This window comes from Syngnathus leptorhynchus, chromosome 22, assembly GCF_054491065.1.
Source record: "Syngnathus leptorhynchus isolate UIUO chromosome 22, UIUO_Slep, whole genome shotgun sequence".
In the NCBI taxonomy this organism is placed as follows: Eukaryota; Metazoa; Chordata; class Actinopteri; order Syngnathiformes; family Syngnathidae; genus Syngnathus; species Syngnathus leptorhynchus.
In genome coordinates, this window is record NC_141216.1 from 1,187,079 (window position 1) to 1,214,400 (window position 27,322).

The 27,322-nt window shown below is 40.9% G+C and overlaps 2 protein-coding genes across 3 annotated transcripts in view; one reads left to right on the top strand and one right to left on the bottom strand.

The window, feature by feature from the left end:
* LOC147039110 (transmembrane protein 238-like) overlaps window positions 1-27,322 on the top strand; it is a 66,138-nt gene that overhangs the window by 7,028 nt on the left and 31,788 nt on the right. For both annotated transcript variants that reach the window (XM_085904681.1, XM_085904682.1), the window contains exon 2: window positions 23,817-23,852. The gene's annotated coding sequence lies outside the window, so the exon portion shown is untranslated. The remainder of the gene's footprint in view (window positions 1-23,816; window positions 23,853-27,322) is intronic.
* Window positions 1-27,322, bottom strand: part of shisa6b (shisa family member 6b) — a 36,560-nt gene that overhangs the window by 5,355 nt on the left and 3,883 nt on the right. The window contains exons 3-5 of the mRNA XM_085904680.1: window positions 24,613-24,714; window positions 7,994-8,032; window positions 2,562-2,624 (exon numbers count right to left, since the gene is read on the bottom strand). Of these exons, the coding sequence (XP_085760806.1) occupies window positions 2,562-2,624; window positions 7,994-8,032; window positions 24,613-24,714 (204 nt within the window). The remainder of the gene's footprint in view (window positions 1-2,561; window positions 2,625-7,993; window positions 8,033-24,612; window positions 24,715-27,322) is intronic.

A 27,322-nucleotide genomic window follows, 5' to 3' on the forward strand; every position in this document is an offset into this window, starting at 1 on the left:
AGGCTTGGACAGGAAAGACTAATGTCCAACAGATTGGGAAAAGGAAAACAGACCGCAAACAACAGATGCGTGCCCCCGCTCGTGTCATGGGGAACGGGGTGTCGGGCAGCTGACGCCTGCTCCGGCTGAATGTCGTGTGCTATGATGCCGGCAAGAACAACTTTCATCTTTCCCTTTATCGCGCGTCTTGGCAATCCTCCTCGTGTCTCCCATCCGCTGCAGACTTCCACGCTCTGTCGGTTTTATCTATCCAACCATGCTGCCACCCACTTTTGCTCCTTAATTCTTTCTTGTGCGTTTACAAGGCCCCCGCTCTCATTTCCTCACTGGCTCCAGCTCTATCTGGTTCTCCCATATGAGCGAGCCCACGAGTCTGTGGAGCGCTGCGCTGTGCTGCGCTGCAGTCATGGGTGCGGCCTCCAATGAACAGATAAAAATACAGCTTTGGTAAGTGCTGCATGATGGAGGGAAGAAAGAGTGCAAGACATTGAAGATAAGCAAAGCTTCAAAAAAGCATGAAGGGGCAAAATGATGACGAGAAAAAAAATAGAATGAAATGAGGAGGAAAGCTTGAGCACGGACGGCAGGGGGGCAACAACGGGGGGTCCCGGGAGCCGGAAGGACTGTGAAGGATGTGTGTGGACTGCATCAATAAGGGATGATTTGACTCGGGCTGCTCTATAGGGTTCTCTATTTTAAAACTAATGTCATCACGGACGCAAGATGTAGTGACAGGCTCAAAAAGTTGGACTTGATCTTTGAAAACTCGTACGTATTGTCTATTTTTTTGTAAAATCCCAGATCATTTTGATATATTAAAGAAAAGAATTATATTTTTCCAATTATTTTCAAGTAAAATAAAAGGTTTAGAATCCCCCATAAATTAGAATATATATAATGTATATATTTTTCATATGCAAAAAGTATGACTACTTTTGTAGAATTTTTTTACAATAATTTTTTGTTGACTATACAAACCACTAAAATAGTATGTTAACTGCATCAAATAGTGTTTTAATTGACAGAGATGATGCTTATTAAAAATGTATGTACTCATTATCATTAATTTAGCTGATTAGACTCCGGACTAAATTCAGTATCAAGTATTTTTGCTGTTGCCGTGTTTTTAGTTCCGCAGCTCCCAACATTGAAATGGCTGATTCTTCTACCCCAATTGGTCACATCAAAGTCACCAACAAACCGGATTATCTTATCACACAATGTCTTCTCCCGTCCGTATGAAGGTGAAAAGCTGCCAAATTCACTGGCAGATATGTCAAAAGGAATGTTCAAAGACAAGAACAATGAATCCTGAAACAGATGGTGTGAACCCTACAGAGCCCAGACATCATTGAAGCAGTTTACCTAACATAGAAGGACGGAAAAACAGCGTTGACCCAACAAATGAGGCTTGAAATGACCATCTTAAAAAAATCGGCAAAATGTTTAGGCAAGCTTTTAATTGTTTTAATTCTACCTGCATGGACAGGGGAGATTTTCATGGCATTTGTGGAAATTGCTCTGGCCTGTTCCTAAAGCTTTTTCAACTTAGTACATTATTCATCTGGTTCCCTGGGTCGCACTGTGCGCGCCTCCATACCAAACAGCAAATTTTTATTTCGTGGAAAAACATGTGGGATGTGTATGGGGACAAAAATGTCATTTCAGTTTAACTTACCACGCCTCAATGATCGGTGAGCTACCAAAACCAAGTAGAAAAACATAAGTTCAGTGACATGTTGACGATGACACAAACAGAGACTACTTCATATTCAGCACAGCCTGTGACCAAAGTCCCCCCTCAGAAAAAGGAATTTAATCACAGTTTTTTTTTCTTTATCTCCCAGGCTTGTGATAAAGGAAGTCCAAATGATGTGCATTTTCTGTGCTATTTCCTGCGTGTTTGTCACAGGCCACTGGGGGGGTGCTTGCCGGTGGACTTAATCTTAAAAAAAAAATAACTTGTGCTTAAATTTTAAGCCTGTCTGAGAGTCTTCTAATCAAGGTTTTTTTTTTTTTTTAGTATTTGATGTGTTGTTGGAATTGACTTCATGTTTTACATAGATACAAGTTAAATGAATTTTGCTTTTGGTTATTGGCTTGTGTACATGTTTGCCACCCCAACATCCAGAAGCTGGCTATAGAAACGTTACTTGACTGGATGGAGATCTCCACTGTGTCAATTAGTGACCACAGCCATTAGGACAACCACGTGAGCGACAACTTATAGAAAACAATTTAGCTGGATGCGCTACGGCAGAGGCGCATGAGGTGATAACGTTTGATAGCAGCAGGGAATGCTGAAGGTTTTTTTTATTTTTTATACGGCTTGTCAGCCAGGGGACGAGCTGACCTCCAGCCAATTATTTTCTTTCCCCGAGATGGTCAGTGGCTGCTTCCTGCTCATAACTTCAACAATTCCACATTGCAGAAAATACGTATCATTTCCAATCACGGAGAGATATACAGTGGAGTGTGAAAGAAGGGATGTCAAGCATTATAATTGGGTTAATGGGCGAGCTTCTGAATTTGTGAGTGAGCGTCCTTCTAGTTGGTCTTACCATTCTTAGGTGTGCGTATGGGGCTACCTAGAGCCACATGGTTATAGTTGTGCTGATGGGTACCTGCAATGACAAAAGCAATGATAGATCTGTAAGCTCTGTATCGAAGCAAATACAGAGTGTTAGAAGCATGACCATGACAATGAAAAGGTTTCATGTTGTTTTGGTGAATTGAAATCGAATAGAATGACCAAAGGTGAATTCCGCAATCATGATCCTGCAAAAACAAGGTTGCAAACATGTTTGCGGTTCCAGAACCTTTCAAAAGACGGGGCTGGCAAACATTTGGCTCTTCTTGTCTTGCAACGCCGTGGACATTTTGAAATAGAAATGTAAAAAAACCACACAGCTGTTCTAAATCGATGCATTTCAAGTCAAAATAGAGATGGCATGGGAATGCCAATGAAACACGGCAAATAGAAAAACTGTCAGGGATAGATAATAGAGGAGCCGGGCAGCATGTTAGAATACTGATTCTATTTCCTTTAAGACTAGATTTGCTTGGATATGAATAATGCATTTGAAAAAAATAATCATAATTTCAACTATTTCCATTGTCATTTCTATCATTCTTATGACTGTTTTCATTTTGTGCTGACAATTTTATAACCATTTTATCTTGCAAAAGATTTGTATATCATATGGAGTAGCTGTTTCTCTGAACTGCTGTCGGATAAACATCAGAGCAAAACAAGGCTGACTAAGCAAGAAGTTTAAATAGCATTTAATTGTCCCAGCTCGGTGTGTAAAGGGAAGTGAAGGCATCGGCTGCACAAAGCAATAAACCGTGACATTTATTTCTTGCTAAATAGTCCCACGTGGCCATGGAGACATGGATGTTGAAGATATCACAGCAATGGAAAGCTGATACAGTATGCAACAAACACGGTGGAGGTTGCGTTAGGCTACTGGTGAGAACCAGAGCTGCAGGGCGTCTGTGGTCCTTTTCTCTTTCCCTATGCTAACATGGCAAGAGTATAATCAGCAGCAACAGTCTGCACAGCGGCTTTAATTTGCACTGAGAGAGTAAACAACAGTTTCCCTAAATCATCCACGGAGGTAGGTAGGAGCGTTTGTGCAGGCTCGGCTGGACACTGCAGAGCCGACCGAGGTGCTTCACAATGAAAGATGGCACCCTTAGCGAGCCCATTGCTGGAAGAAAGTTGATGAATGACACTTCTTCTCAGGGTGTGTAGGAATGCGTGCGTGCGTGTGTGCGTGCGTGGTTGTCATTGGCGCTTTGTATGTCTGAGCGAGAGGAAGAGCAGATAGATGGAGGACCCCATCGTAGAGAGTTGTGCCGGCGACACTTCATTTGCTATCTGCTGCTGCTGTGCCTGTTTAAAAATACATTAGAGCCAACTGCTGAAACATCCATTTACATCTGTCAAACAAGTGACAGAGGACGGCGAAGGCTGGCGCGCTCACATCGTGTGTTTCAATATTTGCTCCGTGTATGGAGATAGATGTCGTGTATTCGTAACGCTCCTTTCATTTTTTTTGAGTGCTTTCTGAATGCAGAATTAGAATGTCATCGCTCTTTACTGTTATGGACAACCTACTATATATATTTTTTATGTTAATATGACTTATTATAATAATTTAATATTCTAATAATTTTATTTGAAGTGATTTCACAAAATGGCATTTTAAGGTGATCGTTTTATTGAAAATGTATTTTGTACCCGAACAGCCACTCTCAGCCCTTCTGTAATCTGAGGTTTAATGAGAGATCCGCTATTCACAATGAGTCCGTGCGTGACCCCTGACCTCTAAAAGCCATAAGGTTGCTTAACATGTCCATACATCATCGCAGCCTCCTTGAGTGGACATTATAAAATAACCTTCACGCTCCCCGTGTCAACAACCATGACGATAATGAAAAAAAAGCCAAGCAAGAAGTCCCTCGGTGTTCATTACTTCTCGCCATCATGGTCATTAGCTCAAACTGCTGCGGTTTAATCATATAGCTGATTAATAGTGATTGACGTGCTTTCCAGATTGTCGGGTTAAACACGGGTCCCCATCTAAATTGCTAAATGGATGTTTTCTATCACTTTGCTTAGGTCGCAGCTGTGATTTTCACATGGTGTCAGTCAAATGCAGAGGCTGAATTATGTGCAAACATGTTCCACTAGGTAGCACTGCCCAATGGTTAGTCATGCTTTTTTATGTTACGCATATCCGCTTCTCTTTGCATCATAGCGGCATCCAGATGGCGCACGAATGACTCAGTACTCTGACATTAGATGTGATCTTTCTATTTTTCACATCCCATCCATATCCTAAGACGTTTGGGAGACGAGTGGGGGCTGAACACCTTTCGCCTTGTGCCAAGGTTAACTAAGCATTTGGAAAATTGATTGCAATGACGTGCTGGAAGGTACAGAAGAATATTGATCTGGAAATTTGCATTCAAACAAAAAGCTTGCCTTGATAGCCAGAAGGCTCTCTGTCTACGATTCCAACGTGTGGGTGTGTATTGTATTGTTCTTTTGGAAAAACTGCAAAAGATGTCCTGAAGTAATATGAATATATATTTGTTTTAAAGGCGACGCATTTGCATATTAGGAGGAGATAGAGCATTGCAGTAGTGGACCATAATTGATAACCAGAGCCAGACGTTTTCTAAATACTCACTACAAGAAGAATGTATTACTTTCTTTTAATGAAAAATAGAAAACCATTATTATTGATGAGTGTGTGGATTATATGAATTTTAGAGATTTCTTTAACCGGCACAATCCATTGTTAGTGTCTATACATGTCATAAATTCGGCTCACAGCTGAAAAGGACTGACACATTGACTAGTGGTAAAGCTTTAGCTTACTAACCCACTTAAAACACCTTGGGGACGTTCCTGTAAATCCACCAATGTAGTGCACCACGTCATTGTTTTTTTACACCTCAAGGAGAGATTGAAATATTTACTATTGTAACAGTCTTGGGCATCAAATTTGCATGTTCCTCCACTTCATTTCAAATGTACAAAAACAATGATGATAATGAGGAACGCGCAACGCAATGAAAGGCCTAACATCTTGGTCTTAGTAACTACAATTGGGAAAAACAGGAGATAGAAATGGGGGGGAAAACAAATCAACAGAAAGAAATATATCACCTTTCCTATGGTTACGCTGTTAAAAAAAGCTGAAAATAACTGTGAAGCACTGTATCAGTGTTTTTTCGAAGATAAGACGAGACAAAAAGGCAAGTGTGGGCCAGTCACCAAAGAGCAGCCTTTCAATCCCCGATTCCTCCCTCAGAGCTCGTGAGATCTATCAGAGTCACGCTCAAGTCTTCATAACATGGCTGGCACACCAGAACCTGCCAAGCAAGCCATTAGCTCTGCCAAGTGGAGCTGTTGGGCTTCTCAACAGCCCAGCAAGGTTTTATGAAGCTTTTAATAGTGTGTAAAGTAGAAATGTGCTTGTCTGTGTCCCACTGGTTTTGTTGACAGCCGAGTGACACGTGCAACCATGGCCTCTTTTCACAGCAAAGGAAAGGGGAACCCACCAAGGGCTTGACATTTAACAACTGACAAAGGCTGTTCACATTTTACTGCAGAATGCTAACTACCATAATGGAGGGGAGAGGGGGGGGGGGGACAAAGATGAAGGCCCCTGGGTAGAACCATCTTAATTGATACCCAAAGCAGAGCACATTGATCATCTGGATATAGAAAGAATTTCCAGATGGTTCTGCTTCTGGCTCGATCTAACTCGAGGTGGGCAACAGCTATTCTACTCGGATATGGTGATACATTTCATAAGTGCGTTCTGTAATGAGCGTTAAATGAGCTACAGATTGCCTTCCAAGTGCAATACAATCCCACTTTGGCCTGTATCTTTGGCCATTTCCAGTAAGTATTGCCCTTTAGCTCCTAACTCCCAATCACCCCCAAGACACCACAGAGCCAAGTGGTTACTTGACATGGCCATGCCTCTCCATCCTGACAAATGCACTCTGATAGTCTCAGCAGGGGCTGGCTAAGGGCAGGAGGTGGAGGTGGAACTCATAGCAGTTCATTTTGAAATGTGATTGGCGATGAACCCATATGTGACCCTGCACGTTACAAGGCAATAAGAGATCCATTTTTATTGAAGCTGAGCTGTTCACAGCAAGCGTGCGTTTGTTCACTCCGTTCCTACACCTCACCGCTGAAATGACACTTTGAGCACAGGTAATGAGCTTTTCTGAAAATCACTGTCACACTGTCATCAGAAGTGCCATTGTGGGATTCACGCTTCCATATAGCCTGTATATATTGTGATAATGGGAAACAAAAGTGATTTCTTCCACCAGTTGATCGACATACCAACATTTGACTGTTGAGAAGCAGACTTCCTTTGAGTGGAGGGCGAGGAAGAGGTAGAGGAGGGTCCGTATATTGTGAGCAAGGATAAGCACAGATTTATCTGATGTCTTCTTCAAATAAAAGAAGTAACATCATCAAAACTGCCTTTATCCATGCCTTCATAAAGCAGACCTCCTCTCCACTGTGATGCGTACACACCGTTGCTTGCGATTAGGACAATAAGCAGATGGAAAACATAAAGCGTACAGAGAGGAGTGAAAAGGGACCAGTTGGCTTTTAAGGCAAAAAAAAATACAATGTAGGTCAGCTGCAACAAACAGTAAGAGGTACAATATATTAATAGCATTTCCTATAGCTGTGTTTTGCTGAGAGTCTTCTTAATTAGGTCTCACAAAAGCGTTTGGAATCAGAAGCAAACATACTTTTTCACTGATTGATCACTAAAACAGAATCTTATAGGGTTGTAACGGTACATACTGAATGTGTGTTGGAAACAAACATTGTTTGTATCAGCAGATTTTAAATTACAGTGAGTTTAGCAATGCACAATTGCAATTACTTGGCAGGAAATTCGATTTAGCCTTGTGGCTGACGGCTTATTTTTTTTATTACGTTTTTTTTTATTGATAAACATATTCGTTGATCATTTGTACAAAAATAACAATCCCACATGGGGACTGACCAGTACAGTCTATGTGAAAAAAATATGAAATTGATCAAATTTGGACACAGGGTGATTCCTCCTGACAGCAATATTATGTTTCATGATCAAATTTTTGGAATGCAAAATTACTGTGGGTTGGACGGCTAATTGCGTGTAATAAACTGGCATCTGCTGATGAAGGATAATAATAGTGGATGTACGGTTACAACCCTCCAAGAAGAGGACAGGGACAAAGCTACACACGTTCATCTTCATCACACAGACAAGAGAGCGAGGAATACGTACGTACATAGGTTAGCTACACTACAGGTAGAAGCTGCCTCCAAACACTTTGAAAATATGAAATCCCCAAATCAGGTTATGCATTTTAGTCTTTAACATTTTTCAGCTAGATTGGAAAAGTGATTAGAGGCAACTTTGAGCGTTTAACAAAAAACAGCCATCCCTACCATGGTGACTCTGGGAGCGGACGGGCCAATGTTTTTCTCCTAGAAAAAAGAACCAAGCGGTTATCTATTAGATGATTCACTTTATACAATAACAGAAGAGGCAATTAGAGTTACAACATATATTTAACAGAGTATTTTTATCATGGGAAGGTACAAAATTGCTCAACTGTCTTTGACAATAATTGCGTTTACCTTCAATAATTGAAAAAAAAAAAATACATCAATCAACAGTGACAAGAAAACATATTCCAAAGGAATAGAAAGCTTTTTTTTAAGAAACTTCCTGGTTACATACACACATTTGGTTAGAATACGTATATCAAGCTAATATCTTATTTTCCTGCTATGGTTGGAATGAAAAATAAGGCGGTCCGTCCGGCTATGCGGTACTTTGATCCATCCTTAACGATTAGCCATTTTCATCCCACACAGAAGGGAGGCGTTTCCCATCAGCGGGTCGGAACAATACGCATGACAGTGTTGACCTTACGCTTACTCACCGAATCAACTGCTAGATCAATGATAAGAAGAGGTAGGCGTGTTGGGTGGGAAAGGAAAGCGCTGCGGCAAATAGGCTTATTAGCATGAATTTCACATTTTTCTCATAAGAGTGGGAGGTTCATGAAATCCCTTGTGACAGAGCGCTTGTCAGCATTTTAATGCAAAGGTGCACAATAGATTAGTACATGCAAAGAGAACACGGGGACTACTTGTCATCCTCTTCAGAGGGCAACAAGTTGAAATCATTGCTCCTTTTGCTCGCATTTTTTTTGTCCAGGCCTTTTTCACCAGTAGAAAAGTCCCCAAATGAAAATGATGCAGTGATGTAGCTTGGCTTTAGATTATGGGAATGCATATCCAGATGTGTGATGAGCCAACCAGACTGGATGACAAGAATGCAGTGTTGGGTTTAGAATTCACTTTTCTAACCTATTTAATGCTAACATATTTATTCTATATAGTATAAAACAAAATGATTCGTAACCTGGTGTAACAATCTTTAATACACATTTGATGTAGAAATGAAATCTAACAAATCCCAGTGACATTGGCACATCAAGTGTGAGTCATTCTGTACCTGTGGTAAGATACGGACGGGGTGTAATACTCAAATGTGTGATTTGTTTCACATCCCCAACACTGACACACACACACACACACACACACACACACACACACACACACACACACACACACACACACACACACACACACACACAGCATTGCTCCCCTGCTGGGTGTATTGGATTGCTATCAGTCCCTGAGAAAGCGGCTTACATAACCACGCTGCCAGCAGCACCATCCCACGTTGGCCTCTACTGTATATTTCATGATAACATGGCTTGTTGACAATGGTGCTTCTCACTTACACTTTATGAGGGAGGGCGAGGACACTCGTGGATGGGAGTATTTTTACGCAATAATAGACGGAGGTGAATACAAATCGGTAAAGCAGCATATTAATCGTTCTGAAATATTTATGATGGTCTGGTTGAGTAGTCTTGGTCTTAAAAGCCAATTGTGATGCAATTAACAAAGCCAGAGTACAAAGTTGCCTTGCTTTTTTTTTTTTCTTCTAAGAAGAAGAAAAGCTTTCTTCATTAAGTCTTCATCGCAAAAAAAACATCCTCCAAGCACAGTTTGAGCAGAGCGTGCACAGGAGGAAGATTATAAGACCAAGTGCAAAGATTCGATAAAGAAGGGCGAGTCCTATTTCGGCGTTCCATAGATCAAAGGGCCAAATGCTGTTTTAATTCCAAGAATCATATCTGATCTGCTTATTATTGAGAATTGTGCTGTAGGACAGAAGAAAAAGAGAGAACTCAAATCAAAGTACAATGTAGTGTACACGAAAATGGAAATTTTGCAACTAACCAGGACCAGAGTAGGTCTCATTTCTAGCCCTGGAGTTAGTTGCACAACTCTGATCAGCCCACTTTAGTTCACAATGTTTTAATGAAGATGTGTCATTTTAACCTAATTATTGTATTTTCCAGACTATAAGCCACTACTTTTTGCACAAGCTTTGAACCTTGCAGTCCGGTGCAGTTTAGCTATGGATGTTTCATTATTTTTAGGATATTGTACAATTTATGCACATTCTCTTGAAACATTTAAACAGCAGCGGCTTATAGTCCAGTGAGGCTTCTATATGAACAAAATGGGATTTTACCCTAATTTTAGTTGGTGCGGTTTATATTTGGGTGCAGTTTACAGTCCCGAAGTTATGGTAGTTAATCACTTAGCTTACCATTTCCTCCAACTATTTTCCTATTGTATTTGATTTTTAAAAAACTGTAAGGTCGGGGAAAAAAAAAGGCCTTTTTATTTAAAAAACCCCATCACATCACTTCCTGTGCACGACTTACTACATGATTTGATGATGGCCATATTAATGGGAATGATTGCATGAGGAGAGTTTAATATGAGAAGGTAAAAGCACAAATATCTGTTTTGGCTGCTCAGTAGACTAGAGCAGGCCATAATAGTCAAAGAAAAATGACCAGAAAGTGAGCTGTATGTCGTCTTTATGTGAAGCAGTAAAGTCGCTCAACATATTCGTAGACCCGCCATCAAAGTTAGGGCTCTTTAACTTTGGCTTTTACTATTAAGAGCCGTCGATTTATTTATTTTTTTTCACTTGAGGGACAGTAAGAATGAAAAGCTGCTTAAATTTCGGTCAGGTTTATAGAATGCTGGGAATTTGACTGCAACATGTATGTTCAGGTTCTATTGTTTTTGAAGGGAAATTTTATTTAAAAAAAAAAAAAAAAAACCAGAATAGCGAGTGACTTTTTCTATGAACAAATGCAAGTTGACCTCAATTTTGTATTTACCACAGCGACTTAAAAGTCAATGAGACGTTGAAACTATAAAGGGGACCGCGGAATAAAAAACAATTGTTCCTTGCTGCCACTTTAAGTTCTTTATTTCCAATTAAATTAATTCTGTCAGACTCAGCAGGGGCTCTGGTTGAAGACATTCCACAGCCTGTTAATTCAAAACTCATTAATAATGGAGCCATAATAATGAGGAGAATATGTGTGGGGGTGGACCGTCTTGGTGCAGAAATAGGAGACGCAAATGCGGCTTTTCAATCAACTGTCACTCATTTGGAAAGATGAAGGTTTCTTTAAATGCACATAAGCCCACGCTTTCAATTCATTTGCAGAAGGGAACATAAGTGCAGTGTCATATATGGAGGAATGGCTTCCTGAATTTCCAATTATTGTTAAATGAAATACTGACACATCATGTGACGGGTTTTTTTTGTCTTTCATCTGGCTTCTTGATTGAATGAGGAATAAAAAGACAAAATAATTTGGGTGAATATCAAAGAGTGACCTTTCCTGTTTCCACTCACTTCTCCAACTCAGTTAGATTTTTTTTCCATTGAATGTTTCCAGGCTTATACAGATGAACGAACTGTTCTGTTGATATTAAATGGAGGGGAAAAAAAAAAAAATCAGTGGCAGGCAATTAATTCTTGAAGGCCATTGTATCCTGCTCGACATCAGCATTAAAGGGAGCGTCTACGTCGGCACAAAAAGCCACCTGACTTGAGGTGTTTGACAAATCTGCATATACCTATTGATATGTCACTTGTGTGAAAACTAGCAGAGCGTATCAGTGTCAGAAGCCACGTTGTATTTTCTCTTGTGTTTTAATTGCTTTTGGCATGGTGTGCCGTGACTCACGGTGACGAGCTAATGAAGTCATTGAGATTTAGTGAGCTGCCACAGGCGACGGACTTATTCAGTATAGCTTTATTAACATTTCACAAAAGCGCCAGCGGTGGCATCAGCAGCAGCAGCAATGGTGATTAATTTTGCAGGCTGCACTGATCAGGCTGCAGGCAGCTGGGTTAGGGTGTGGGAATGTGATGAACCTTTAGCGTACCATATGTAGGCATTTAAATATATTTCAACATGGATGCCATATCACCGAAGGCTAATGCATTTGCCCATTGGTCTATGTATTTGAGATGGAGTTTGATTGCTGCTGATGCTAGTCCTTTTCAGAAAAAAACCCCAGTGAGCCAGCTCAAATTTGGGCATAAAAGGTTAATCCACTTTGAAATTGCCCATTTCAAAATGGTAAAATGTCAAAAGCTCACTGGAATTTTAAGAGTGTGCATGAAAGGAATATGAGCAGTATTATGGAAGCTTTTATGTACCATCACTTGGCTGATTGAATACAGCTTATAATGGACATTTTTCAGATGATTTTTTTTTTTTTTAGAGCTTCCTATTACATATTTTTAGAAAGGATTATTCTCTCGATTCTTATGCCATTGAATAGAATAATCTGATAACATTTTTGATATAAAAGTCTGTTTATTTTTATGAATGATTATGATTTTTTTTAACATACTAGAATACTGTATATCTATCCCTTTTTTTAATATCCTGTTCAGGGTCATGGAGAGGCTGGGGAACTAATTCTGAAGCTAACGGACTTTGACAGCTACTGTACAGCGAGACGTTCCGAGTGTAGTAGCTATTTTCTGTTAAATGGAGATTGCACCGTATTTATAGCTGTTCTCCTGCTCTTTAAGGAAATATATTCACTGCATGCTCTATAAGCAGAAGCTGAGAAGTTTGGAGGAGGAGGTCAAATTACAGGCTAATTGCAATTGTCAGCTACTGGTTGAAATAACCTCAATGCCACTAGAACACTCTGGATTTGTAAACAATAGCAGGGAATCCCTCCTTCTTTAGCTTCCAAAAAGATTAGTTACCCATGAACACCTACTCAGTGTGTTCCTTGCAGAAGTGACAAATCAAACTTTTGCCAAGCACTTTTGTGCTGCTGTGTAAGTGAGTCACAGATTCATATCATGTAGGGTAACAAATTGAAAGATGAGTCAAGTGGAAAATAACTGCTGTAGTATATTGTAACTCGGTCTAAAGCAGTCAAGCATGTTTTTTTGTAATTATGCACCCAAGCCATGCTTGAAATGTTCACCCAGGGGAAACAAGTTGAAAAGCACAACACGTACACGTCAATAGATGAAATACAATAGACGTTTACGGCTGTGTTTAATTATTCTGTGCTTTTAGAGCCAACATGCTCCCACTGACTCGTGCAAAATGTCATATTTCAAAATTGCCATGCATTTCAGTCAAATGCAAGCCAGGCGCGTTTGATAGATGGAGGCTGTGTAGAGATGATGCATTTGGCCCGTGATTGCTTTCATAGCCATTACTCACAGCATCGGGTGATTAGTAGGCCGCTGGCTGGCTGGCTGGCTGGCTGACACCTCTGCTTTGCTTACGCCTGTGTGACGCAGCCATCTCATAAGAGGGTCTGGTTACCAGTCATCACACTGATCCCTCAATCAATGAGCCAAAATAATGGATGACGAACATGAGCGGCGGACGGACGGACGAACTTTGAGAAATATCCCTGAGATCTTGTCACCTGGATGTCCTTGAGGGAAGGGAAGACGTAAACTGGATTTCTAGATTATAATAGATAAGTGACGTCCCTCTGCTTGAGTGACGGGAGAAGATATTTTTCCCCTTTTAATTTGCTCTCTCTGTGGTCACCCTCTCTCATTTTTCATGCGCTTTGTCTTAGTGATGTTGGCGCACCACAGGTGCAGCTCAGGTTGCGTCTTCAAACACAAAAAACAGCGGAAGACGCCATGCTGCTTGCGGTAATGAAATGTTACTTTACAATCTCAGCAAGATGATTTGCTCTGAACTATCATGGGATTTCCTTTTGAAATCCTCCTTTTCGTCTTTATCAATTTGTGAGTTGTCTGCACTTATCCTGAGAAAATAGATGCTATCAAATGAAACACTAAAGGAATTGAGGCGGGAGGGTCACATTTTCTCAATCAATATTATTTTACGGTTTATTGCATTTGATTTGATTATGAGTTAGCTCTGCCACAGAAACATAAACGCACACAAAAAAAGGACTGCCGGAATTTGGACGTCTTTGACGTGACCCTGCACCATTAACCGTTAAATTGCTCTTGATGTCTCACGACAAGACATTGATCAGTTTGTCGAGCTTTTCATTTAAAAAATGGAATTTGAATTGCTCACCTCTGCCCTATGCCCTCAATCAAGTTAAGAAGCTACTTTCAAATACTGCAAGTACTCTGAAATTAGAACGCCAAACTCTCAGCTTTAAATTGAGCAAAAATCAACTAAATGTAAATGAATGGCACTCTCCTCTCTTCTAAGGCCAAATTGATTAGCAAGCCCAAAATGCCATGCATGCACATATGCAAACAACTTCCATGCAAGGTTAATGAGTGAGCCAAAAGGCCCAACTGAAGTGAGTAAGTTGCCAGCACTGCAGATATCCATCCCCCTCTTGGAACATGCTCCATTTCCCAATATATTTCCTAAGAGGCATTGCTGAAAGTGCAAAGCTAATTCCTTTTTGTAATATCTTCTTATTTGCTGTGTCTGCCACACAGTCCACCACAGTGAAGGCTGTGGAGAGTTACATGGGAACAATGAAGTCTGATTGAGTTTGCTTGAAAATCTTGTTTACGTCTCCATGGAGATTTTTCTTCAAATGATCCAAATGAAAGTCGGTCAGTCAATATTAGCTCATCCACACTTTTTAACATTCAATTTTAGCTGAGAGGACCAAAACATTCTGTGGTTAATTTTTTTTATTATTGTGCAAATAAAAAAAATAATGGCTTTCCACTTTGCAGCATTTAACATCAACAGATTCAGTTTCAAAGGATAAAATGTAGGGATCATTCACGTGAAGTACATCATTGCTTTTCCAGGTCTGGAAATGGCGGTGGATTGTGCTCCATCCAGTGCAAAGGGTCATGTGAGTTGCGTGCCGAGGAAATAAAGACAAGCCTCCCTTGATGGACTGCTAAAGAGTTCCGCACTGTTTAGACTCAACCTGATGCAATATTGATGACGCTGGCCAGGCTGGCAGAGACTGCCTCCAGCAGACCGATCAATGCCACGTCCCAAGAATGAAGAGACACAACTAGATGATTCACATCCACATTGTGTGCTTAAAAATGACAAAAGTAGGCTATGATATAAAGCGCGAGAGGAGCAACCATAGGGATGGCATCTATTATACCCCATCAACACACTAGACAATGCACGGGAAAGCATTTTATCTGGCAATTGTCTTTCCAATGTCACAACAACTCACAATGATGTCGTGCATTTGCTTTGACCTCGAGGTTTTGTTCGAGTATGCACGGCTCTAGAAACACCAGGCACTGGAATCCCAGATAGCATATCAAATATACGACATGATACAGTTGTCGTGTAAACAAGCCAGTTGAGCAAAAGCCATTACTCTATTTTAAAAAAAGATGTTCTCGTGAAGAATCAAGCTTCTAATTAATTTGCCCAGTCGAAGAATCAAAAACCTCACACTTTAGCCGTGAATCAGTTTGCTGTCCATGCTGCTCTACTTAAAAAAAAAAAAAAAAAACAGAAAGGCTCATATTGGATGTTAAAGTGTCAGAATGTGATAGTGTAAGAAAAGCTGCTAGAGCAAGAAAGTAGGGCATTTTTTGGAAGAATAATGGTATATGCATATATATTTTCTTTTCGTTGCACCTGTAATCTATAGCTACAGTGCACACTGACAGCAACATTGTATTTCATTCCACTGCGACTTCAGAAATAAATGCCATTCCTGGGGGAATGCACTTATACTTGCAACAAAATAGATCAGACAATACACAAAGCCAGGGATTTACATTTTCATATATTTTTTTTTTTTCTTATGGTTCGTAGCTCTTTCAATTCTGCCGCACGGGCATACGGGACTTCTCCGAAATAGATCTAGCATGTTCTTCTGCTCCTCCTTGGGGATCTCAAGGCCCCCTCCACTGTCACATCTGTCATCCGAGGCATGCTAGCTGGGGGCCTTCTCTCTCTCGCTCTCTCGCTCGCTGGCTCTCCGTTGCGTTCTCCCCTGGCTTCTGTCAGCGAGCGCTGTCCGTCTCAGCTGAGCCCACCCCTTTATCTTCCAGCCAGCGCCGTAGTGCTGCACTGTGCCAAAACGGTGTCAGGTAATTAAGACATGGGAAGTCTTCCACTCAGCTGGGAAGAACAATAAAAGCTCCTGTCTGTCAGGAATGGCAGCATGCGGCCAATTTGGGCTGATTTGAAACTTCTTTTAGAAATATGTAACAATTACTTTCCAGTACTAATGACTTGGGGAAACTTTGGGGGAAAGGAAATCGTTTTCTTGAACCTGCTCCCAAAACTTGAGCTGGTGGGCGGTGCAACCTTTCAAAGTTTGTACGAAGAACAGGACAGAAAAAAGATGGTGACATTCCGCTTATTAGTAGCAAAAAATGTTGATGAAAAAGAAGTTTCGCGAGCTTGTAGGAAAGAGTTTGAAGTCCGTTTTATGGTTTGAAAATGACATTAAATATTTTCTTCCTGTTTTTTCCTGACCAAAGAAAGCCCACCAAGGGACAAAATTACATCCAGCCTAAAATAAAAAAAATAAAAAAAATCAAGTGTGCTGATGGGCAAACACCACTAAAGGACCAACTTTAATGAGAAGAGACTTTTCGAAATTTTAGGTCTTGCTACAATGGTAAGAGCTGAAACGCATTCATCATTATTCTCTATTCAAGCTGTTTCCGATGTTTTCACACCTTTCCCAAAGTCCTTTTCCCCATTGCCGTGTGGAAGAATTCCTTCCACCATCCGACACGCTCCCTCCCCGCCGTTCGTAATGGCCCCATGGGTCATTATTTATCCTTGTTTCACCTATATCTTGCCTCATGGTCCGGTATTGTCCATTTAATACCAATCACCTGGATCAGCCATAATTCAAGGGGAGGAGGGCTTCAAGAAAGCTGTGCGGGTAACAATTTGCAGCACGACTCATAACAGAGGTGCAGTGAGTGATGGGTGATGGACTAAGTGACAGTAAAGAGGTGCAGACGTGGCTGAGCGTTCTTGCTCACAGACGGGTTTCATCAGCCCAGCAGAGCTTTGGGCTCAGCACGCCAAGTCTTTCACATCCCACGAGATTCCCAAATTGGACCCTAATGGCTACGCCTGACAAGGTGTTGATCTCTCATTCCTCAAGCTTGTGTGAACAACGGTGTGAAATGGAAGCCCAGGGAAGCAGCCACCTGCTTTATTGACAGGCACGGATAGACTGGACTTCAATATATTACGAGACATTTGACCGTTTCGTGGTCGCTCAATTGGATTGTACAAACGTTCGTTCATCGAGAAGAGCAAATGAAAGGTTTCTCGTGATAGTTTATCATCTGTAAATGTGGAATTAGCAAATAAATGGGTACTTAGTAAACAACTGCCCATTGTAAATTGGTAACGATTACAGATTACCACCACAGCAGGAGTCATTTATCAGCTACTACCCCATAAAATGATCTTGACTGGAGATGGAACTAATATTAAAGACCGTCTTCTCTTAAAAGACTCGCCTCAGCCACTTTAAATTAGACCAAAAAGGCGAGAAGAAAAAAAAAACCCCGTGTAACCCTTTTAAATGTTAATACCAGAGCTAGATTAGAAGATAAATCCCAATCTACAGAGACGATTAATTTGAATCTCATCCCTCCCCGTTATTCATTATTTGCACAGTGCAATAGGCGGGTTATAAACCTCTGAATGGCAAGTCCACATTCAAATTGGGCACATTCAACGCAATTCCTAATACCCAACCCAGAGAAGCAATTTTCCCATTTGTTTCCCCGCACAATGGCCCCTGGATAATAGTCGTGCGGCTGGCGGAGAAAGGAGCAAAACTGACCAAGTTATCTGCCTTTGCCACTCTGAGCCTTTTGGTTATGAATTATAGATTAGAGTTGAGAGCCTCACTTTGCCTTGCTTTTTGGGGAAGGTGGATCGAAAGCTACTTGAGGTCAAGACGACAAAGCCAAAATCTGTATTTTACCAGTCCACTTGGAGGGATCCTGAAAATATAACAGATGATTTATGGCTTCAACCAACAAGGACATAGCTGTTTAATATACAGTTTGACTTTTCAACATGATGAATAGATTCTCCTCTATTGTACCGTACAAAAGTTTGAACTTTCCTCTCAGAGCTTTGCCATCCTTTCTGTTTGCTATGGTGATTTCTGGATGTACGTTCCAAGGTTCCACTTTAAATGTTTGTTATTTGGACAAACTCGATGCGGGTACACAGTGGCGATGTTTCATTTCATCTCGTTCAGCTGCCACGCTGCTATTTCTCTTTTGGGTAGTAACTTAGAATGCGCTTAGGAATGTTTTGAAAATCGGTTTTATTCCAGAAAGGGTTACTCCATTTTTCATGAGTCATTTATTTTGAATGAATGGAGGTGGGTAACGGAGACTTATGGATGGATGGATGGATTGGACTTCGAAATGCTTTTCAGCTGAGATTTTGCTCGCTCGATGTCCGCACTTTGTTTGTGTTTACTCTGCGTTTTCTCTCTCCTGCGCTTCATTTAACTGTAAAGTTGAGAAGCTGTTTGAAGGTGCGACAAACCTATATATTTCCATTAAACAGCCGCAGCTTTGCATAAGTTTGTTGACGCTTCAGCACGAAATGAATCCGAGACAGCCTGTGTTCCAATTTATTAGTGCACAGAACCCCGCTGATCAAAGATGATTAATAACAAACCTAAATGTGAGAAATTAGCATGGAAAAAAGCCCCTGCATTCCAGCCCATGCATAAAATAGCTGCACTTACTTTAATGAGCAAAGATAAAAGTTCCCATGCTGTGCGGCGGGAAGCAAGTTGATTGATGCGCCACATTAGGAGCTTTCCACAGGCCCCAAACGGCACGCCACAGCAGCCTTTTCAAGTAGAGTCCCCCGTGTCGTGCATGCAAGGAGGACTACCTCTTCTCTTGCCTTTCTACAGTCGAATCTCCAAAGTAAAACATCTGAATGTCATCTGGAAATCACCCAAATTTCAACTGCCATCACTAATATGATGTATATACATGCTCTAGGTAGTCAATCGTTTTTGTCTTTATAACGATGGTAACAATTTTTTTTATATTTTTACAAAATGTTTACAATTTATTTTTATTTTTTTGAAATATTCCCATAATACAAACGAATCTACGGTCACCACAACGACCTGCTTTTCTCCTTCGGCTCGCTGGGTTTATTCTTGGCTACGTTCCCATCTCGTCCTTTTGGAAAGAGCTTCTTTGTCTTCCGTCCGGCCGGCTCGCGTCCCGACAAATAACTACTTCTTTCAAAGTGGCCGGTGCAGAAGGACAATGATAAGAGGTGCTGTCATTTCCCACAAAAGTGACATCAGTGTAATTGACAGGAGTGTGTCGGGAAGTGCAGGATACCCACGAGGCTTGTCAGGAATTGTGGGGTGACTTGTCATTCACTGACCTCCACGTTTGTGCTCTGTTAGCTTTTATAGAGAGAGAGAGAGAGAATGCTGCGAGGCGAGTGTTATAATTTTGCAAGGCGGAGAAGTTGTCAAACTGGCTTCTTGGGTAAAGGACACGGAGGATTCCTTAATGAGCTGTGTGAATAAGGGTGAAGAGAAACAAGCAAGTAGGTCTGTAGGGGTGGTTATTAAGGCCCACTTAGTCCACATAAACCTACTTGATATTTCCCTCTCACAAGTGAACAGGCAGCACGCTTACCAAGGAGGGAAAAAAAAACGTGCTTTTAACCTTCATCCTAATTGTTGATCTATCGTGCATATTCCGAGATACAAGGACAAAAGAAGCTTATCTTTTGCTTTAAACTTTGCTTTTGTCAAAATTACCTTGATCTTTTGATTCTGCTAATGAATGCCGTGGCCCTGGTTTGCTCTCCACGGAACCTTATTAGCACTCCGTCATTGGTTGTTTGACAAAATGCTGAGGCAGCAAGTCGCCTGGCCACCTCCTGTGAACCCAGCTATCAATTTGGATGAGCAGTTAGAGCGGAGGGTGCTGCCAATCAAAAGCAGCCACAAAGCGACCTGCCTATATTCCCGCTCTTAAGCAGATTTTACAATCCCTATGGAAGACCAGGATTGCAAATTCTTTCAAAAAGAGGTTTGAGTATTGCTAACTGTGCTCGTCCATCCGCATTAGAGGAAAACCAGATAGCATCAAACGATTGAACATATTTATGAAATCGCACATTTAACATTTGGTGGGTTTGATGAATTTGGTTCATATTAAAGCTGAATGGTATCGTAAATAAAAAGCTGTTATAGAATCAAATAAATCCATAAACAATAAAACATTGGCAGATGTGTTCTTCTACCTCTAATAATCAAATTTTTCACCAACATGGTATATCAGAGGTGCTTTTGTAAATCAAACTGTTGGTACGCACAATTTCTAAACAGGCAAGAAAGTCAGCCTTATGCCAAGGGAAGAACAATGACCTAATCACTTCTCAGAGTGCAAAGTTTTGGCACCGTTACCCTATCAACAAGACTGACGCACGGCAAGATAATTCCAATGGACATGTAGGAGCAATAACAGCTGGCGAGCGGAATATCTAAAGCCACATTTGCATGCGGGCTGCACTCTGTCCAAGGTAGAACCATTTGATCAATGGGGGCACGCGAGTTGGAAAGCAACAACATCCGTCATAAGAATTCTCTCTCCATCCATCTGCACACACAGCTTTGCTTTGCTCTCTTTAAACACTCTGTAGGGCAGAGAAATATGTGTGCAAATGTGACAGTGATTTACAGCGCTGAGTTTCTTTTTGTGACAGTGAGTGAATGCAAGAGTACACCATACTTCCTGTGTGACAAAAACAATTCATTTCAACTCGCTATTGGCCTTTCCTTTGCATATGTATGGGACAATAATGGGGGGGGGGGAATTTGCCCTGCTTAAAAACAAGGAAGCTAGAAATCCGTGTCGTTTCTGCAACGCCTTGGTTTTGTTAAGATTTATTTTATTTTTTTGAAAAGCGCCAAGTTAAAGATGGTTTTGATTATTTAGATGTGTCATACCAAAGCTTAACATTTTAGGGACATATTGTGGGTTTATATTTTATTATATAATATTTTATATTATAAAATATCCAACCTGGATGCGGAAATCAAGCCAGGAACCAAGCGGGATTGTTTTTTGAGGTTTTTTTACTCCAAGGTTAGGTGTGGATTCCAAATTTTGGCCCATTTCTCCCTTCAACCTCTAATTTCTCAGTGGATAATTCTAAAAGGAAAAAGTGTAGACCAGTGGTTTGAAGTATTGCCTCACTAAAATATCTCAAATTACCATAATTACACTGGGAGACAGCCCAAATGGTAATAAGCACAATAATGTCTTCTAATCATTTAATTGCTGTGACATGAGCAGTGAATTTAATCCGTCTGTAAGACAACTGGAACATTTTTATTTGTATTATTTTTTCATCTTTAGAGCCCACATTTTTTTTGCTTGAATAAATTAATATCTGCAGTTGCCAACAAACTTTGTGATAAGACACTGAAAATCTTTGAATCAACATAAAGTTATCTTAACTTAAAAAGGGTTTTTATCATTTATGGATTTTGTGTGTGTGGGGGGGGGGGGGAAGACTAGATATACCAACATCAAAAAGTGACACTGCTGTGAATGCAAAATTGAACGTTTTTTTTAATAGTGTCACTTTGGGAAAAGACAAGCGCCCTCAAACACCAAAAAAAAAAAAAAAAAAGCGTGACACACTAACCGGGTAGCAGGTGGCTTTGAAAGGAGTCAAGCCGCTAACATCTCTGCTGGAGTTTAGTGACAGCATCCGTGACATATCTCATTTCAGATCAAAGGCGGCAAATAATGGCTCCAAATATTATTCTATAATTCGACATACGGGTGATTTTCATATTTATCACATGTGCAGTACAATATTGCATCCCCAAAGAGCAGTGCCTTTTATTTATCCTTAAAGCAGAAGAAAAACGACTTCTTTGTGCAAACGTTGATGCCAATACAGCCCGTTTTCCAGGACCCTACCCACCAAGCATTCAAATCTGGTTCCATTTGGTATGAGGCACTTTTCCAGCTGCCAAAATATTCTGTGCCAAAACTTTCTTCCATATTGGACTTCATTTTAACAGTTTGGTCATTTATGAGTGAAAGTAGTTCATAGAGACGAATGTCATCATGGAAGAGAATCATTAATATTAGAAATTTGTGTCATGGAGTCTGTGAGCAGTTTGTGGCAGAGGCAGCGCTGCGGTACGCTGGCAGAATGATCATTTTCGTTCTTCCAGTCTGTTTGTGAAATACTGTTTGAATTTACCGGGCTAAGCTTGCAGGAAGGATTTCAAATTGGAATTTTCCACTCACAGACACTGGATTTAATTTTTTAGTTATCTTTCAAGTTAGTCAGCGAACAGATGTGAAGCATCCAGCTGTCGGGATGCGTCGGAACACCCCCTGACCTCACCTGTCCTCCCTGAGGGTTATCTAGCCTCACACAAACACACGCTCTCTATCATCCTGTATCATATAACAGAGCAAACGTACACAAGCCAAAGGAAGACATCATGACTACAAAACCTGATTCTGTCAGTGTGGTCAAAAATAAACAGTGTCATGTGCTAAAGAAGGGTGAAGAAAGCAAAAGAAGTTTGTGATTCTGCGCCGTTGAATATGTATCTGTTTTTTCGCCTTTCCGGCTTTGTTACCCTCAGCCGGAGAAAAACAAGCCGAGCAAAGCTGTTCAAAAAATAATGAAGCTCCGCTATGATTTTTATTCAACCTGACTGCTTACTTAGTGTTCGCTTCATTCTGACTTCCTCTCTTACTGACTGTCAGCCCTACAAATGCAAGATAGAAATTTGTCTACCTAATTTGGATAAGTTACAGGATAAAATCATTTCCAGAAAATTCCTAAATTATAACACAGGAAAATGTTTTGGAAATAAAAGCAAACAGGTTGAGAAGCTTGGTCCAAGTGTTTTCTGGCTACCAACACTGAGTGAACAGATCTAAACGTGAGAGCAGCGTTTTATTGATTTAGGATTCAATCCACACTCGTACCTGCCACGAGGCACGAGATCTTACAAAATGAGTCAAAGAGCCGAAAGCTGTCACGAATACTCGGCATCCAGACGTGAACAACGTGACGGTGTTTTGCTATGGTTTTATGAAGTATACTAATCAAAGGCTACCAGCAGGTTTCACTGAATGCTAACAAGCGCCTCATGCTGACAAGCACAAAAGCGCAATGCTTTTGTGTTATGTGTACCGAGGGAAGGATTTGTTTAAAACAAACATCATCCATACAGCGTAATCATTTTTGCTGTTATTATTTATTCCTGGTAAAGGGGATTCACTTCAGAGAAAAACAACTGTTTTGTTTTTTTTCCTGCTTCTGTTATTGCCTGAGTATTAGAAGCAGATTGCAAGGAAACAGCCTTAAACCACAATGATTGTTTATTGTATGTCTGTGTGTGTGAGTGTGTACGTGTATATAGATATATATGTATATATGTATGTATATATAATTGCTAAAAATGCAGTAGTTCTGGCTTGCAAAAAGGGAATATTCTTGAAAAGTGGTCTCAAAGCGGAAAGTAACACATGCCTTAGTACATCACAATCACTCTCCAAATAATGAGCTTGATAGCACTTGTAGTTACCGTGACCAGTGGTGACACATTACATAATACTCACAAGGGAAAGTATCACAAAATACACAAGCGTGGAGGACAAGCAGTTGTTACCAATACTGGGACAGTGTGTACTTGCGATATCTTGAGGCCTTTTTTAAAAGGGGGATTCACATGGTGACATTTTTCCAAAAACATTCTTGTGCAAACATACCCTACACTTTGTAATCTATGTTTCAATTTCATGTTTTCACTATGGTTTGGGACAATTTGTGCTCACCTAAATATCTGATCTGTCCATTTACAGGTCTGATTCTGATTATATTTGGAAGAAGCATGATGGGTGAGTGGATGGTTTATTTTTTTCCTCTTTTTTCTAGCTATCCTCGTGTTGCTATTTGGCATTATTGTCGCTCACTGTCCAGTATTAGTTGACAAGCATCAGATATCAATGTACACTGTTTAGCATTGGTCGTTGCACACTTAAAAAACAGAGATTTCATAGTTATGAGTAAGATTAGAAATGGAAGCAGGAGAACCAAATTATGTCCAGACTTTTGCTTTGATATATCAATACCAGTCAGCCCCAATCAAACGTTACCTGCAGTCTTACTGTGGCACAAATAAACCTTGGAAAGCAGGGACCAAGCAAAAGGGCCTTCCAATCCCCCATGTGGTGACACACAGGGGCATCTGATTTGTGGAGCCAAAATGGATGAGAATAAATCAGAGCTTGGCCAACATGGCTGAATACTAATCAATGTATTACCCGAGGGATAAGTGTGGTCCCTCTCGCTAATGGCGGTGTGCGTACGTGCGCTGAAAAGATGTGCAGCACTTCACGTTACCTTCACTCCCATCACTTGTGCGGATTGTGTTAGCATTGTATTTAATTGCAAAACAGCGGCAGCAATTTGTGGGGATTATTCTGGAGGGAAATTGAATCATGAGAAGCGCAAGCAGTCCGTTTCAGAGCATAGGACGCGTTCTATGTCCAGTTTAACGAAAGAGCCCAAAAATGATTGAAGCGCAACCAGTCCGTTTCAGAGCATAGGACGCGTTCTATGTCCTGTTTAACAAAAGAGCCAAAAAATGAGTGTTACCTTTCTGAGGACCTCGCCCCAATGTCACAAAGCCAGAGGAGATGAAGTTGTGAAGGTCCGCGCCGCCACCACTACTCCGCACACTCTCCTTCGCATAATGACCTATTTGTACACAGATGTGGAGACCGTTACTGAACGTACACAATGCAAGGCATCTTTATTTCAAAAGCACTTTCATTGGTCACTCCCACAGCACCGCAGGCCTCCCTCTCTCGTTTTGTTGATTAGCCCTTTCATTTGTCATTGTGCAGGTTTGTCATGGCCAGCAAGTGTCTGTTTAGAATAGCATAGTTGCAATGGAATGACTCAGTGTAAATATGCATGCAGTTTTTTGTTTTTATGCAAAACAACTTACAAATTCACGCACTTTAACACAAGCCTACCACCCACTGCACTCCAAAGCAGGATGATCAAATCCCTCGACACGATCAACAAGCAAAAAAATATATACTAGTTTTTACATTTTCCCAAACACAATTGCGTGGCAATGAGTTTCCCGCCAGCCACCATGCACTTTGTTCCCACCAGGCTTTAAAATGACTGTCTGCAGTGCTATTTTCCCTTGCGTGACGCTCATTGTCACTCAAGTCATTGGTAGACAGGTCGGCGACGACAGCCCTTGAATCTGAAAGCTCCTTCAAAAGGAATGCCCCTCATCCCACTATGCGTGTTCTCATCTTAAGGTGAGGCCACGTGGTGCGCCTGCGGCAAAAGCGGCTATGCACGATGAATTCAATGTCCTGGCTACAAAGGAAATCACAATTTTCACCTCAACAATGGCATGAAATTGAGCATGCAGTGCTGCTCTGTGGTTTCATATAGTAATAGCTAATCTGAATTCCTCACAGGACACCCAAACTGTGAGTAATTTTCTCTTTTCTATAAACCCTGCTGGCCCGGGGTACTGTGTGGCTGTCATTGGGAAGTTGTACCAAACCCCAAGGTCAATTGAAGCTTGAACACAGCGATGCTATGACTATCTGGGGTGTCAAACTCGTTTTTGTCGCGGGCCGCATCGTAGTCGTAGTTTCCCATCATGACTGTCAACACAGTATAGGCTACACAACAAACTGAGACTAGTAAAAGCATTGTCTCGATTTGTCATTTTAGTAATGACAAAGTCGATGCAAATATTGTCTTGGCGGGCCACATAAAATGATGTGGCCGGCCGTATCTAGCCCCCCGGCCTTGGGTTTGACACCTATGCACGTCATGTTGCCAAATATTGAATTTTGCATGAGTCACATGGAAACCCGCCCTTCCAATGGAAGAAATGCAGCAAGTGCTGCGCATGCACACTCAGCGGGCTAAGGTTCCAGCTGTATAATAATGAGATCTAGGAAGGGAAACAAATTAGTGGAGGTCTCTCAGGGTGCCTACGCTAGTTAGTTTCCCCCACTGGTGCAGTTGGCTTGGACAGGGGTGAATACAGCAAACAAAACACTAGAAGCAAATGGAAACAATAGATTCAACAGACAAAAGAAAAATAGTGAGCTGTCCACTTAAACCACTTCTTCTAAAGTTTGTTGGGTAAACAGACTTAGCTGTTCAAAGCTCGCCATTATCATCAACAAGGTCATTTTGGATCAACAAACATTTTTGTACTTTTACAATCTATGTATGCGTTTTGCTTGACTGGGATTTTTGTAGGCAATGAAATAGGTTCAAAACAATATTTTTTGATTGTATTGAGTGTTTTGGGGCCACAAGAAAATAACTGGCTCTCGCAGACAACCCCGTTCAATCCATTAAATTGGAATTGTACAGTATTAAATTTATCAATAAACGTCAGGTTGCTTCATTTTTTTGCTGCTTTGTGCATCACTCGCAAGCTTTCTTCCTTTTTCCTAACCAATCATTTTTACGACACAAAGTCAACCGCGGAAGATGGATGTTTTTTACCAATCCATGGATCGATTCAGACAAGAGAAAAATTAACAACACGTGTGAGGCTGTGGCTTAACATAAGTGCTCTCACGGGGGCTTTCCAAATGTTTTTAACATACCAGTGATGATTATATTGGCAAGTGGGAGTCGGTGCCGTCGCCCCGGAAAGCCCGTACGCAGAATTAATTGCGGGGTGGCTACAGCTATGGCTGTGGGTGTTTAAGAGTGTGTTATGATAATTACCTCTGACTGAGGAGGTTATCGTCTCACCCACGTCTGTTGTTTTGTTTCTCTCAGCACGATTGGCATGAAACTTTGCAAAGGGGCGTAACATAGGCCAGGGGCCAGCTAATTATAAACTCAAGGGCAAAGCCATTAAATGGAGGCAAAAATTGAAATGAATTGAGTAGATGCAGACCTGGATTGCTTAAGTGGCCCCTTTTTTATTGTTATGTAAAGGTGAGTGCTGGCCAGGCACCAACTTGCATTAACCTCAATTTGGAGTCTCAGTCATCATATATTGATCGGCCTATCGGTCAACAACTGGAGTGCAGCAATTAGCTCAATACCATTAAATGACTTTGCCACATATGACTTGGACCATTCAAAAGTGCAGCTGATTATTTATTTTTTTTCTTCTGCAAAATAGGAAAACAACAAAACCAAGCTAAAGGTCATTGCGGCTGGTAAAAAATATAAAAATAAAGGTGCAAAACTATGATCAGGTTCACTAAAAGAAAAACCTTGACCTTTAATACAGTGAGGAATGGCAAATATATATATTCTTACCACTTTAAAAGGCTTTGTGAGTACGTTTATGAAC